Source organism: Silurus aristotelis (assembly GCF_946808225.1).
Source record: "Silurus aristotelis genome assembly, chromosome: 10".
NCBI lineage: Eukaryota > Metazoa > Chordata > Actinopteri > Siluriformes > Siluridae > Silurus > Silurus aristotelis.
The window spans coordinates 4,925,218-4,938,779 of NC_139583.1; the positions used below are offsets into that span (position 1 = coordinate 4,925,218).

At 38.4% G+C, this 13,562-nt stretch overlaps 1 protein-coding gene across 2 annotated transcripts in view; it reads left to right on the forward strand.

Moving 5' to 3' along the window:
• The first annotated feature begins 6,802 nt into the window (after window positions 1–6,802).
• thsd4 (thrombospondin type 1 domain containing 4) overlaps window positions 6,803–13,562 on the forward strand; it is a 50,371-nt gene continuing 43,611 nt past the window's right edge. The window contains exons 1-4 of one of the 2 annotated variants that reach the window (XM_083552244.1): window positions 6,803–7,199; window positions 9,074–9,122; window positions 9,410–9,479; window positions 12,708–13,051. In XM_083552244.1, the coding sequence (XP_083408370.1) occupies window positions 9,100–9,122; window positions 9,410–9,479; window positions 12,708–13,051 (437 nt within the window). In that variant the 5' untranslated portion in view covers window positions 6,803–7,199; window positions 9,074–9,099. The remainder of the gene's footprint in view (window positions 7,200–9,073; window positions 9,123–9,409; window positions 9,480–12,707; window positions 13,052–13,562) is intronic. The other variant, XM_083552245.1, reaches the window with a different exon arrangement.

The window sequence follows — 13,562 nt, forward strand, 5'->3', positions numbered from 1 at the left end:
ATATTTCAGAATACTGGAATGTTTTATTTTTTCAGTAAAATATCTATTTCATGGATATTTCTTACAGTGTAGTTTTTTCATTGGCAGGAATTGAGGTAACACACACACACACTCACACACACACACACACACACACACACACACACACACACACACACACACACACACACACACACACACTGATTCAGCTCTAGAGATAAAATAAACTCTATTGTCAACCTACTGTCATTTATTTTAGCAGATTTGAGAAAACCCCAAATATCACATTCACACAAGACCACCGTAGAGAGCAGTGAAACTCCACAGAGCTCAGGGTCACCCTCTGGAGTTGTGAATTTAATACTCTGGATAAAATCTGTCCGATTATGGCAGAAGCAGCACTCCAGGATGAGGATTAGTGAGAGATCTCTCCACTGTATGTGGCAGGATTTAAATTTGCAGTCGTGTTTGTTGTTCTGGGTAATGAAGATGACTTGTGCACAGAAATGTCACGCAACGTTAAACACTGCTGTCAAAGCTTCGTAGATCTAATCCAGCTCTAATCCCTCAATAACAGCGCAGGGAAAAAGCCCCAAGGCAAAATAACTCATATTAGAACTCTGTGTGTGTGTGTGTGTGTGTGTGTGTGTGTGTGTGTGTGTGTGTGTGTGTGTGTGTGTGTGTGTGTGTGTGTGTGTGTGTGTGGATTAAAGGCTGCTGCAGTGCACAGAAGAAAGCGTTTCAACAGCCAGAAGAAATTAATCAGTGATTTAGAATCAAGACTCCCAGCTTCATCCTTTTCATTTCTTAAAAGATATAAAAACAGATTTACTCCATGAAGCATTTATGGAAGGAGTCTTCAGTATCAGTGCTTTGAGAAAAAGAAAAGAAAAAGTCAAGGGTGAACTATGAGGTTTTTGGACTTTTTCCGCTTTGTGGTTTCCTGGATGCATTTTTGTTTAATTAGCTTTGGCAGAGAGAGAGAGAGAGAGAGAGAGAGAGAGAGAGAGAGAGAGAGAGAGAGAGAGAGAGAGAGAGAGAGAGAGAGAGAGAGAGAGAGAGAGAGAGAGAGAGAGAGAGAGAGAGAGAGAGAGAGAGAGAGAGAGAGAGAGAGAGAGAGAGAGAGAGAGGGACGGAGGGAGGGAGGGACGGACGGACAGAGAGAGAGACAGAGAGAGAGACAGACAGACAGACAGACAGACAGACAGACAGACAGACAGACAGACAGACAGACAGAGAGAGAGAGAGCTGGACAGACAGAGAGACAGACAGAGAGAGAGAGAGAGAGAGAGAGAGAGAGAGAGAGAGAGAGAGGGAGAGAAACTGGTAAAGGAACTATTATTTATAGATGCTATAACATGTGCTCACTTTTACAGACATTCCAGAAAACGATCCTGTAGCATAAGAGGAATAAACACTACACAAGATGCTGTTTTATAAAATAAAGAAATAGATTCATTTCTGATAAATCTGATGACACACTTTATGAAAACAAAGTTTATTATTGAACCTATAGGTCTAAATGTGAATCACAAGAACACACTGGATCTCAGAGACTCTATTAGACGGTATGTAAAATGTATCAGATCCTTTAGAGTTTAAATAGTATTTAGATCCAGATGTTTTATTTTTTTCTCTACAACACACCAGAGTAGAATTCATGGTGATGTCTGGATCTATAAGCTCGATGACTGTGATTAAATCTTTTTGCTTTGCAGTGGCAACAAGATCAGAATCCATTCAGTCAGAAATTTGTAGTTTCTATTGATTTTTTTAAATTAATGTATCCAGTAAAACATCTCTTCCTCTTTCTTAGTTCGATTTATTGGTATTAATAAATTCTATTAAACTGTTTGTTTAAAAAAACACCTCCTTATCCTGATTGGTCCAAGTCTTTTGCTTTTTTTTTTAGGTTACTGGATCTGAAGTGCAACAGAGACTAAAGAGATTTTTTTCTCTCTCTCTAAGCAAATATTGTAAATTCCGACTAAAGACACGTAGAGAAGCATACAAAACAACCTCGAAACCATTTTACATCATCCGTCGTAACTAAGGATGCGCACCTCCCTTACTGATGCCGATGCGATTTGCATCTTGATGCACAGCCAACAAAATTATACATTAAAGATACATATGAAGCGATTGCGAAACGATTCCCCCATTCTGATGCAGTGCGATTCGATACAACACAATTGCGATTCAATGCAATACAATGTACCAAACTTTTTGTTTCCAGGAAGTTACAGCTCTACCTCTGCCATGTTATTCTGTACTCTATGTGAATCTCAGGAAAAGCCTTCGTCTCCGTGGTGTTGTGATTCATCATATTCACGTATTGGTCACAAATTATTATTCACTTTCCGTATAATAAAATTATAGCACATCTACTAATAATTATATATAAATAAATCTTCTTTTTTTTTTAGCAAAGCAAATATGTTAAAAATGATGCATCAAGGTACAAATGCCACCTTGTATCCTATGCACACTTTTTTTAATCAATGCATCCCATCATTTGTATTTTTTATGTTAATAGATTTCCTATAGGTTCCTAAATGCTGTTCATTTGCCCAGTGACCTGCTCAGTGCTTGAGTAATAAAACACTCACATGTGCGGACCTGGTGGTTCTTCAGAACCAGGATTGAAAGCTGGTGTTGTATAGGTTCTCCTCTGTAAATCATGTGACTTGTGCAGGGTCAGGAGTGCTGTTAAATTGCCCAGTGAGTTGCACAGCTGTTATTATTGCTTAATGTGTTCAGATGGAGCAGGTGTGTTAGAGCTGGAAAGCATTGAATGGTGCAGGTCTGGTGGTTCTCCAGGACCAGATAATTGGAATGATACACCAGCACAATGAAGGTGGGAATTTAGGTTTATGATTATGTCTGGGGCACATTTGTTTTTTGTGTATAATGTGTTGTCCATTGGAAAAAAGGACTGAAAAACTGTCCGTTAATTAAAAAATAATCCATCAACACCATGATGTGGTCAGAAATTTGGACTTTTGGTTAATAGGAATAGAGAGTTTCAACACACACACACACACGCACGCACGCACGCACGCACGCACGCACACGCACACACACACACACACACACACACACACACACAAAATTAAATTTTTTCACCTAATTGTTTCACATTTCATATTATGACCATCCATCTTTCTCTCACATATGATTTTGTTTAATATATATATATATATCACTAGCACTTTAGACACTGTTGCCCCCATCCGGTTAAAAAAGGTTCGAGAACAAGCACCTGCACCTTGGTATAATAGTCATACGCATGCCCTAAAGAGAACAACACGTAATCTGGAGAGAAAATGGAGGAAAACTAAATTGGAGGTATTTAGAATTGCGTATAAAGACAGTATGCTTAGCTACAGACAGGCGCTAAAAGCTGCTAGAGCTAAACACCTGAGCAAACTCATAGAAAATAACAAAAACAATCCCAGGTTCCTTTTCAGTACAGTCGCTAAATTAACAACAAATCAGGGATCTGAAAAATGTGTTCCATCACAGTTTAGTAGTGAAGACTTTATGAATTTCTTCACTGAAAAAATAGATAACATTCGAAAAACAATTGTGGCAGTTCAACCTCTGACAGCATCTCCTGACACAATCGTACTTACAACCCCACAACTACACTGTTTTACATGTATAGGACAGGAAGAGCTGTATGATGCTATTATGAAAGCTAAATCAACAACATGTCAGTTAGATCCAATTCCCACTAAACTACTGAAGGAAGTGTTATATACAGCTGGTGAGCCTCTTTTAAATATTATTAACTCCTCACTATCGTTAGGTCATGTCCCTAAATCCCTCAAGTTAGCAGTTATTAAGCCCCTCAAAAAAAAACCTAATCTGGATCCAAACACGCTATCGAATTACAGACCAATTTCAAATCTCCCATTTATGTCTAAGATTTTAGAAAAGATTGTCGCTGCCCAGTTATGTAACCACTTGCAGGAGAACAATATCTTTGAAGAGTTTCAGTCAGGTTTTAGGCCCCATCATAGCACAGAAACTGCTCTAGTTAAAATCACTAACGACCTGTTTTTAGCTTCAGACCAAGGCTACATCTCCCTATTAGTTTTACTAGATCTTAGTGCTGCGTTCGACACTATAGATCATGATCTTCTCCTCGATCGCTTACAGAATTACATCGGTATTCAGGGACAGGCATTAAGCTGGTTTAAATCCTACCTGTCCAATCGTTACCATTTCGTAGATTTAAATGGAGAGCTATCCAGGATAATGCTAGTAAATTATGGCGTGCCACAAGGGTCAGTTCTGGGACCCCTGCTTTTTACAATATACATGCTTCCATTAGGAAATATTATTAGAAGGCATGGAATTAGCTTCCATTGTTATGCTGATGATACCCAGCTATATATTTCATCCAAACCAGGCGATACAGCTCAATTAGCTCGCATAACTGAGTGTGTTGAAGAAATAAGAGATTGGATGACCCATAACTTTCTGCTATTAAATCCTGATAAAACGGAGATTTTGCTCATCGGCCCAAAAAATAGTACACAGAAGCTCCAGCATCTCAGCCTGCATTTAGACGGTTGTTCTGTAACTACTAGTTCAACGGTAAAAGACCTGGGAGTTATTTTAGACAGCAACTTATCTTTTAAAAATCACATCAATCAAGTTACAAAAACAGCCTTCTTTCACCTTAGAAATATTTCTAAGCTAAGAAATATGTTATCTATATCTGATGCAGAGAAGCTCGTCCATGCGTTTATGACCTCTAGAATAGACTACTGTAATGCATTACTAGGTGGATGTCCTGCATCATTAATAAACAAGCTTCAGTTAGTTCAGAATGCCGCAGCAAGAGTTCTTACTAGGTCAAGAAAATACGATCATATAACCCCAATCTTATCGTCCCTACATTGGCTTCCTATTAAGTTTCGAATAGACTACAAACTACTGCTACTCACTTATAAAGCACTAAATGGTTTGGCTCCCATGTATCTATCCAGTCTCTTAACACGCTACAATCCGTCACGCTCCCTGAGATCTCAAAACTCTGGGCTTCTAGTAGTTCCTAGAATAGCAAAGTCAACTAAAGGCGGTAGAGCATTTTCACATTTAGCTCCTAAACTCTGGAATAGTCTTCCTGACAGTGTTCGGGGTTCAGATACACTCTCCCAGTTTAAGTGTAGATTAAAAACATATCTTTTTAGCAAAGCCTACACATAACACACATCACGCACATCACATCACAACCTTGTGCTCCAGAACATCTGATCACATGCACATTATCAACTTGTGCTGTTAATATCATGAACAGCAGCTACGCTAATTCCTCTCCACTGCTTCTCTTTCTCTCCCCATCCCGAGGCTTCCTGAGGTTTGGCCAGCTCCAGTCACGTCCCACCTCGTGAAGATTATGGACCTATGGATGATCATGGAGAAGTAGATGCCGAGTGTTTAAAGGCCCTGGCATGGAGAAGCTGATGCTGGATCTATGATGATCACAAATTGTTCTGTATTGTTGAAAGATTTATGACCAAACTTTTGATGTCACCCATATGAGGATGGGTTCCCCTTTGAGTCTGGTTCCTCTCAAGGTTTCTTCCTCATATCATCTAAGGGAGTTTTTCCTTGCCACTGTCGCCACGGCTGCTCATCAGGGACAAACGCACACCATTCACCTTCACTGTTGTTTTCTGTAAAGCTGCTTTGAGACAATGTCTGTTGTGAAAAGCGCTATACAAATAAACTTGACTTGACTTGACTTGACTATATATATATATATATATTACATTCTTTTTTATTTTTATATATTTACCACATTATTTATTCCCTTGTCACACATGTGGGTCTGGGCTTCTTAGGATTTTCTTCCCTATATTTCATAACATTTTTCAAATGTATTTATTTATATTCACATATAAAATGCATGTGCTTTCTATTATTTCTGACCTGCTTATTTTTGCACGTGCGGTACATTTTTTTTCACGTGATTCATGTTTTTTTTCTGCTGTAGTGCATGTGATCCTTCCCCACATATGTGTAACTATTTATTTTTTCTTTCTTTCCACTAGTTCATTCATGTTCATTCACATTTTAGACACTCTGTTACTCTGTGTTTAGAATGTTGGACTTCTGATCAGAAGGTCGTGAGTTTAAATCCCAGCCACTAATCTGCCACTGCATGTGCCCTTGAGCAAGACCCCTAACCATCAAATGCTCAGTTGTATTAATAATGTAATTGCAAGTAGCTCTGGATACGAGTGTCTGCCAAATACTGTAAATATACGTGTGTGTGTGTGTGTGTGTGTGTGTGTGTGTGTGTGTGTGTGTGTGTGTGTGTGTGTGTGTGTGTTTAAACTTAATCCACATTCGAATTTTTACTCATATTGCCTAGCTTATGTACTTTTTTCCCCACGTGATTCTTTTGCTTTATGCAAAATAGATTTCATTTCACATAATAAAGTGCAAACATACAGTGAATGATCACGTGTCAAATGAAAGTCTCTCTCTCTCTCTCTCTCTCTCTCTCTCTCTCTCTCTCTCTCTCTCTCTCTCTCTCTCTCTCTCTCTCTCTCTTTCTCAGGTCCTCCTTAAACAGGGAAAACATTCAGAGCCTGTGCTGGAGTGCTTTACCAGGTGAATGATCTTCCCCATAAAGGACACTGGGTTTCTCTCTCTCTCTCTCTCTCTCTCTCTCTTCTCTCTCTCTCTCTCTCTCTCTCTCTCTCTCTCTCTCTCTCTGTCTGTCTCCACCCCCCCTCTCTCTGTCTGTCTGTCTCCACCCCCCCTCTCTCTGTCTGTCTGTCTGTCTGTCTGTCTGTCTCTCTCTCTCTCTCTCTCTCTCTCTCTCTCTCTCTCTCTCTCTCTCTCTCTCTCTCTCTCTCTGTCTGTCTGTCTCCACCCCCCCTCTCTCTGTCTGTCTGTCTGTCTGTCTGTCTCTCTCTCTCTCTCTCTCTCTCTCTCTCTCTCTCTGTCTGTCTTAATGAAAGGCGTCTGTTCTGCGTAACGCGACTCTTTCGGCACATGCAAGTTTCTTCTTGTGGTTTGCAGTCTGCTGGGATTCGATCAGGATGTAAGGTGTCTCAGTGGTGGATAGAGAGATTATGTTCAGACACTATGCAGCAGCTCGGCGGGATCTGTGTCTCCGGTGTGTCCAGACTTACGCCGAGCTCCAGGTAGTGAATGAAAGTTCGGGATTAAACCCGAACCGCGACCCCAGACAGGTAACACCGCAAGCTGCACCCTACACACTCCTGATCATCAGGACTTTTACAACCAGTTTAAAGGGGATGCGCATTTATTGCTCATATAATGATGATGATGATAATGATGATGATGATGATGATTATTATTATTAGTAGTAGTATTCACTAACCTAAGGTCACCATTTTCAACTAAATCAATTACTTGTACTATGCAATGAAAATAATGATCTATCTATCTATCTATCTATCTATCTATCTATCTATCTATCTATCTATCTATCTATCTATCTATCTATCTATCTATCTATCTATCTATCTATCTATCTATCTATCTATCTATCTATCTATCTATCTATCTATCTAAAAATCCCAAATGAGTATTTGCCTTTGTTTCTTTTAATTATTTTTATTATTCATATGCAATAAATAAAACAGTGCAGCTTTTGGGAAATATTCATCCACTCATTTACTGTATGGAGACCACTCTGTGAGTGAGATGGGAATACAATCTGATTGGGACACCTTCCAAACACACACACATAAGGGCATTTGAGCCTAGTCAATCCTACCAGCATGTTTTTAGGAGGAAACCCACATCTGCAAACACAACCTCTGGAAATGTTAGAATATGCAAATAAAATGTTCTAAGACGCTCCTTACAAATAATAACCCTATATTTTTAAATTGGGATTTTACTGAAGAAAAACCTGTAATCATTAACATGCCGAAGGTTTTTATTTAACATTTAATGAAGGAGTCTCCAGTGTCAGACCTTCAGAACAGTATTTTTCTAAGGGAAAGTACAAAGACAGAGGTCGTCACTGTTTCCAGTTTCACAGAAACGAGACATTCGGCATGCTTTTCCAAATGAAGAAAGAAGCAGGAAAAAGATGCTTGTGTATCATAAGAGCTTGTAGCGTGTTTCTTTTTTTCTTTTTTTTTTTTACAACGTTAAAGAAATCTACAATCTACAGTGTTTAAATACTAATGTGCCAATGATGTGTCAGTATTTACAATATAATTCATAATTCCTTCTCAAATGTTATACTGTAAATGTTTTATTGAAATGCCGACCATTTAACATGCCCTGCTTTATAACGAATATGTCTTCATGTGTTTGTAGGATTGAATTTGTGTTCAGCGTGAAATTTCACCAGTTAGCTATAGCATACCTAATAAAATGACACTAACTCTGCTTCCCAAGTGGTGCAACAGAGAATTTTTTGCCCTGTATATTGGAAATCACAAACAGAAGTCTAAATGCACTATTTTCTGTCAGTCACAGTGAGAGAGCCAATCAGGGACCTCTATGGGCTTATGTATGTAGAAGAGGGTAGATAGTGCTTTCTTCCAAGCAGCACATGTGGTTAGGTTTAATGTTTTACTTGGTAAAACTTGGTAAGTGTTGAATGATAGTGGAGATGTGACTGTTGGGTGGGCAAATTAGCCAAGAGTAAAATAAATAGACTGTGAATGTGTCTGTTTAGTCTGTAGAGTGAAGTGAAATACACTCATTCTGAGAGAACATTTTCTTATAAGTAAGTAACTGTTCAGGTTGGTCATTTCAATTATTCATGGGGTGAACTTGTGGGAAGTGGTAGTTCTGTGGTTTAGATGTTCTGTATTCTGATCTGAATATTTGTCTCAGTTGCCTCTGTCGGGCCCTTAAAGCAAGGCCCTTAACCCTCAACCTCTCAGATATATAAATGAGATAACTGTAAGTCGCTCTGGATATGGAAGTCCTGCCAAATGCTAATGCCATAAATGTTCGAGGTCAAAGCTCATGGTCGTGTCCTGTGTGCCACACAGTGAGCAGACAGTTGGCAGCTTGAGGGCTTAAACAGACATTGCACTTGACCACAGAAGCTGACACTCTGTTTTTTTTTTCCCAGGTAGAGCTGTACGCTTTCTGTCCAGCATGAGCAGAGTGTCATGTGTCAGGTAAGAATGCAGAGTTTATTATTAAAAGACTAATAAAAGACGTCGCTTTCGCAGGATGTATTTCTTTATTATCCATTGCTCAAGTTGTCAATTACAATGGAAACACTCATAGAATCTTGCATAGCTGCTTTATTACATGCTTTATAAATACAACAAGGTGAATAGAAGAGCTCGCTTTGTAAAGCGAAGTAAATCCACTGTAAATCCAGACTCTTGCTATTCGTACTTGAATTGGAAATTTGTTGTGCTATGTGAAAGTTCAGTAAAAGCCATGGGTTTTTATTCAGTGTTGTCATGGTGATCGCCCTGCTGTGGACGAACCTCTCTGACGCCCAGCTCACACTGGACCACAAGAAGGTAGGACTGGCACCAGAGATGCACTTGAACTTTCCCTGGACAAAACTTTTAAACTGATTTAAGACTTTTCCTACCGAATCTCATGAAGCCATTGAAATGCTATTTGTGGTTTAATCGAATTCTGAAACATAAGACAGTTTATACAGTACAATATGCTGTATAATAAATCAGAAACCTAAAATACGTTCTGTATGTTTTTTTTTATTATTTCTGACGTTTCTGGTAAAATTTCTAGTTTTAAACAAAGGGCCAATTATATTACATTTACATAAAGATCTACATTAGATTAACCTTTTTTTAATTAAGTATATACACAATTTTCATTTAGAAAAAAAAAAATCAGTACTTTATTTGCTCTTATAAACAATTTTATGATTATTTCATTGAATTGTACATTTGAAGGTACATCACAGGTATATATTAATCTAATATATATATATATATATATATATATATATATATATATATATATATATATATATATATATATATATATATATATATATATATATATATATATATATATGTTTCCATAGTAACAATTTACCCAGGAACTTGTATGGTGGCTGCTTCAAATAATGAGATTAAAAATATGTAGGTGAAGTATTTTGTGAGGAGATATTTATTTATCATTAATCAGAATACTTTATAGATTTTTTGGGTTGCAGTTGGTCACAGTGAAATTAACGTTTAAAAAAAAATGTAAAATACATACTGTATGTAATATACATATTAAGTTGTATGTTAAATGAAATGTGTAACAGCAGGGAAACATGTCAGAAAGTCAGACTACAATGAGAGATATACAAATTATTAATGGAAGGAGTCTCCAGTGTCAGCACTTTGTATCAGTGACAGTAAAGCTTTTGTTGGAACTATCGTTTATAACTGTTATAGAGCGAGTTATAATGAAAACTTACTAATTTAATGTTGCTTTTTTATGGTTGATGTCAGTAAACTGCTGCGCTATAAGTGGAATAAAACACCATGTGCTGTTATTGAAAAATGTCCCCTAAACTTTTAGTGGTAATGTTCAAACATCTTCCATTTAACATTATACATGTAAGTACACTACTTTATTCCTCATGTAATGAGTTGTAAGGTAAGGTTAGGTTGTAAAGACTTCGCCAGGGTGGGCTGGTTATCCTCTGCCAAGTTTAGTAAGTGGGTTTATTGTTTGCCTGCCAAGTGAAATGGCATCCTGTGCGGTTTGAAGCATTTATTTGGATTACGTTAAAATGCTTTAATAATTTCTAAATTCCTAGTTCAAGTTAACCAGATCATATACTCCACATACTAAAGTATTGGGACACTGACATTTCCAGCTGTATGTGGTTTTCCCCAAACTGCTACCATGAAGTTGGAGGCACGCAATTGGATCGATGGTATTTGGATGCAGTAGCATGTAAATTTCCTTTACTTAAACTTGGAGACCCAAACCTGTTCCAGCATGACAATTCTCCAGCTCCATGAACATATGCTTTACATGGTTTGAAGTGGAAGATCTCCTGCTATAGAGCTCTAACATCAATCCTGTTGAACACCTTTGGGAAGAATGTGAATGCTGACTGCAAAACAGGCCTCCTCACCTCACCTACATCAGTACCTGACTTTATTAACACCCTTCTGGATGAATAAACACAAATCTCCACACACACACTCCAAAATCTAGTTGAACATCTTCCCAGGAGAGTGGAGGTTCTTGTAACAGTAAATGGGGACTGAATCTAGAATGGGATGTTCAAAAAGCACATTCCAATCCTATGGTCAGGTGTCCACAAACTTTTGTCCAATGGTATACATCATGGAGCGATCTGCTTTTGATGACTGCTCCTTGTCATAAAATGCAATAAAAATAAAAAAGGTTTAATGTGAAATAGAATATAAGAAATAAAGTAAAAATTTACTAAAATAATATAAAAGTGTAATGTAATACAATAAATTTTAATAAAAATAATATGAATAAAAAGATTATTTATTTAATAAAATAAATATAGGCTATAGACATGTATTAGCATTTACATACCAGCTTTCCATATGACCTTGTTTTTGAGTTTCTAAGAGACAATTTTCACCACCAAACACCTTCAAAGCTGCTTCAACATGACAGGCAATTAACATCAATGTTCCTGCTTAACCACAAAAACTCTGAAATACAGCCCGGGTCCTGCGCTCTGGAGAATGTATAATCATCCGGTGTGAAACCCCTTTCTGGAAACACGATCCTGGTGCAAATCTGTTGTTTTTAACAGGGGAGAAGACAGAAAGAAAAAAAGACATGCCATTTTATATCTTGCTGATCTGGGATCAGTTTTGCTTCTCGGGATTAGAGGAAATAATGCTTATCTCAAGGCAGGTGTTTAGGGATAAGTCGTCTAAAAAGGAGTGGACAAAGTAGAGTCAGATATCCAGAAGCCTGGAGAGAGCACTGAGAGGTCATTAGTACCAAGATGAAAGAGAGACCACATTGACCAACAGATCATGTCAAGTCACGAAGCTTTTATTGTTTCAACAGGTGATGATGAGAAAGTTTTTGCCTTTAACATTCCTTCATGACAGAGTGATTGGGAATTGAATTTTTTAGTGACTCAGGATTTCAGTGATGGACAGGTGACTGGAGTCCATTCTGGATTTTCCACTCATAGTAAAAGTTGGTGCAGATCAGCTGCTTGACCCTTCGTTGACCTGGAAGATGACTGAGAGGTTGAGTTACAGAAACAGGCGGGGAAGGGGTTTTGCACATTTGATCTCTGAATAGTCATCTGGCATTGACAGACAGCTGAGGATGCCGTGCCAGCAATACCTACTGTTCGAGCTTTATTCTCTGGTGAACCACTGCTGCTCACTTCTCTCCAGGCCTCTATTATATTAATGTACTCATTTTGAGAGAGAAAAATGTGTGAGGTGCCACTTCTTCTAAGGAAGAACTGACTGAAATGTGTTGTGGTGAACACAGTTTATCAGAACTCGAATTAGTCCATATACAAAAATGAAAAAGATTTCAAGGTGAGAATAGAAGGAGCAGGATTTTAAATAATACCACTAAAATTATTAATACAGTACCAAAATCTTAATTCAATTTACTGCCTCACACTTTACTTAAATACCGTTCCAGTAGTTTCACTGTTATGCATTAATGTTTTACAATAAATAAAAAAGAAATGAAAGCGTTAAATCCTCAAAATGACACAAGATCTCTGTATTTCTTCCTCGATTCATTGGCTGCAGGTTGCTCCAAGACCAGCGGTGGAGCCTCCAATTTTGGAAAATGACTCTTCCGGATCATGGGGCTCCTGGAGTCATTGGGGTGAATGCTCTCGCTCCTGTGGTGGTGGAGTACAGGAACAAAGCAGGACCTGCTTACGCATTCACAGCCCTCCAGCCACAGTTTATTCCACCAGACAGGGTCCTCACTCGGGGAACAAGGATCCGAATACTGTCATATCTATGTTAAGACCCTCTGTGCCCGTTCATCAAGGTAATAGCAGGCCTCTTCCAGATGCTCAGGGGTCACACCATAGCAGTCGCGGAGAGACCAGAAAGCAGCAAAGTGAAGCACGGCCTGGGAGGAGGTACTTGCTTTTATTTGAACCATTTCTATATTACTTTGAATGTTTTTTGTATAGAAGATATGATTTAATAGATACGAGGTGGTATAAATAAAAAAAAGGTTTGACACTAGCTCTGTTTACTTTATTTACCCGCGTTTACACACTGTCACCTTCACCTTTAAATAGTCCCCTTTGCACAGCAATACAGCACTCCCAGCGTTCCTGCCACTTCTGGAATATGTCCTGGAAGTCCTCTTTTTTCAAAGCATGTTAAGCATCTTCAGCGATTTGCACTGGATCTAGGTGACCTTTGAGTTGGATCTTCGTCTATGGAAAGAGTTGTCAGTATAGCAGACGTGGTAACGCATATGGTCAGAATACTGTAGCACCAGTTGCACAGCTCCCGATGAACACAGGACGATGTCTTCTGGCGCACTGACTTAATGAATGTCGGTGCTCCCTGTGACTGTGCATGCAGCCTTGTGCTGCCATTTGCTGGCTTGTTACAAAACTAGTCTTGAAACTTTTTTGA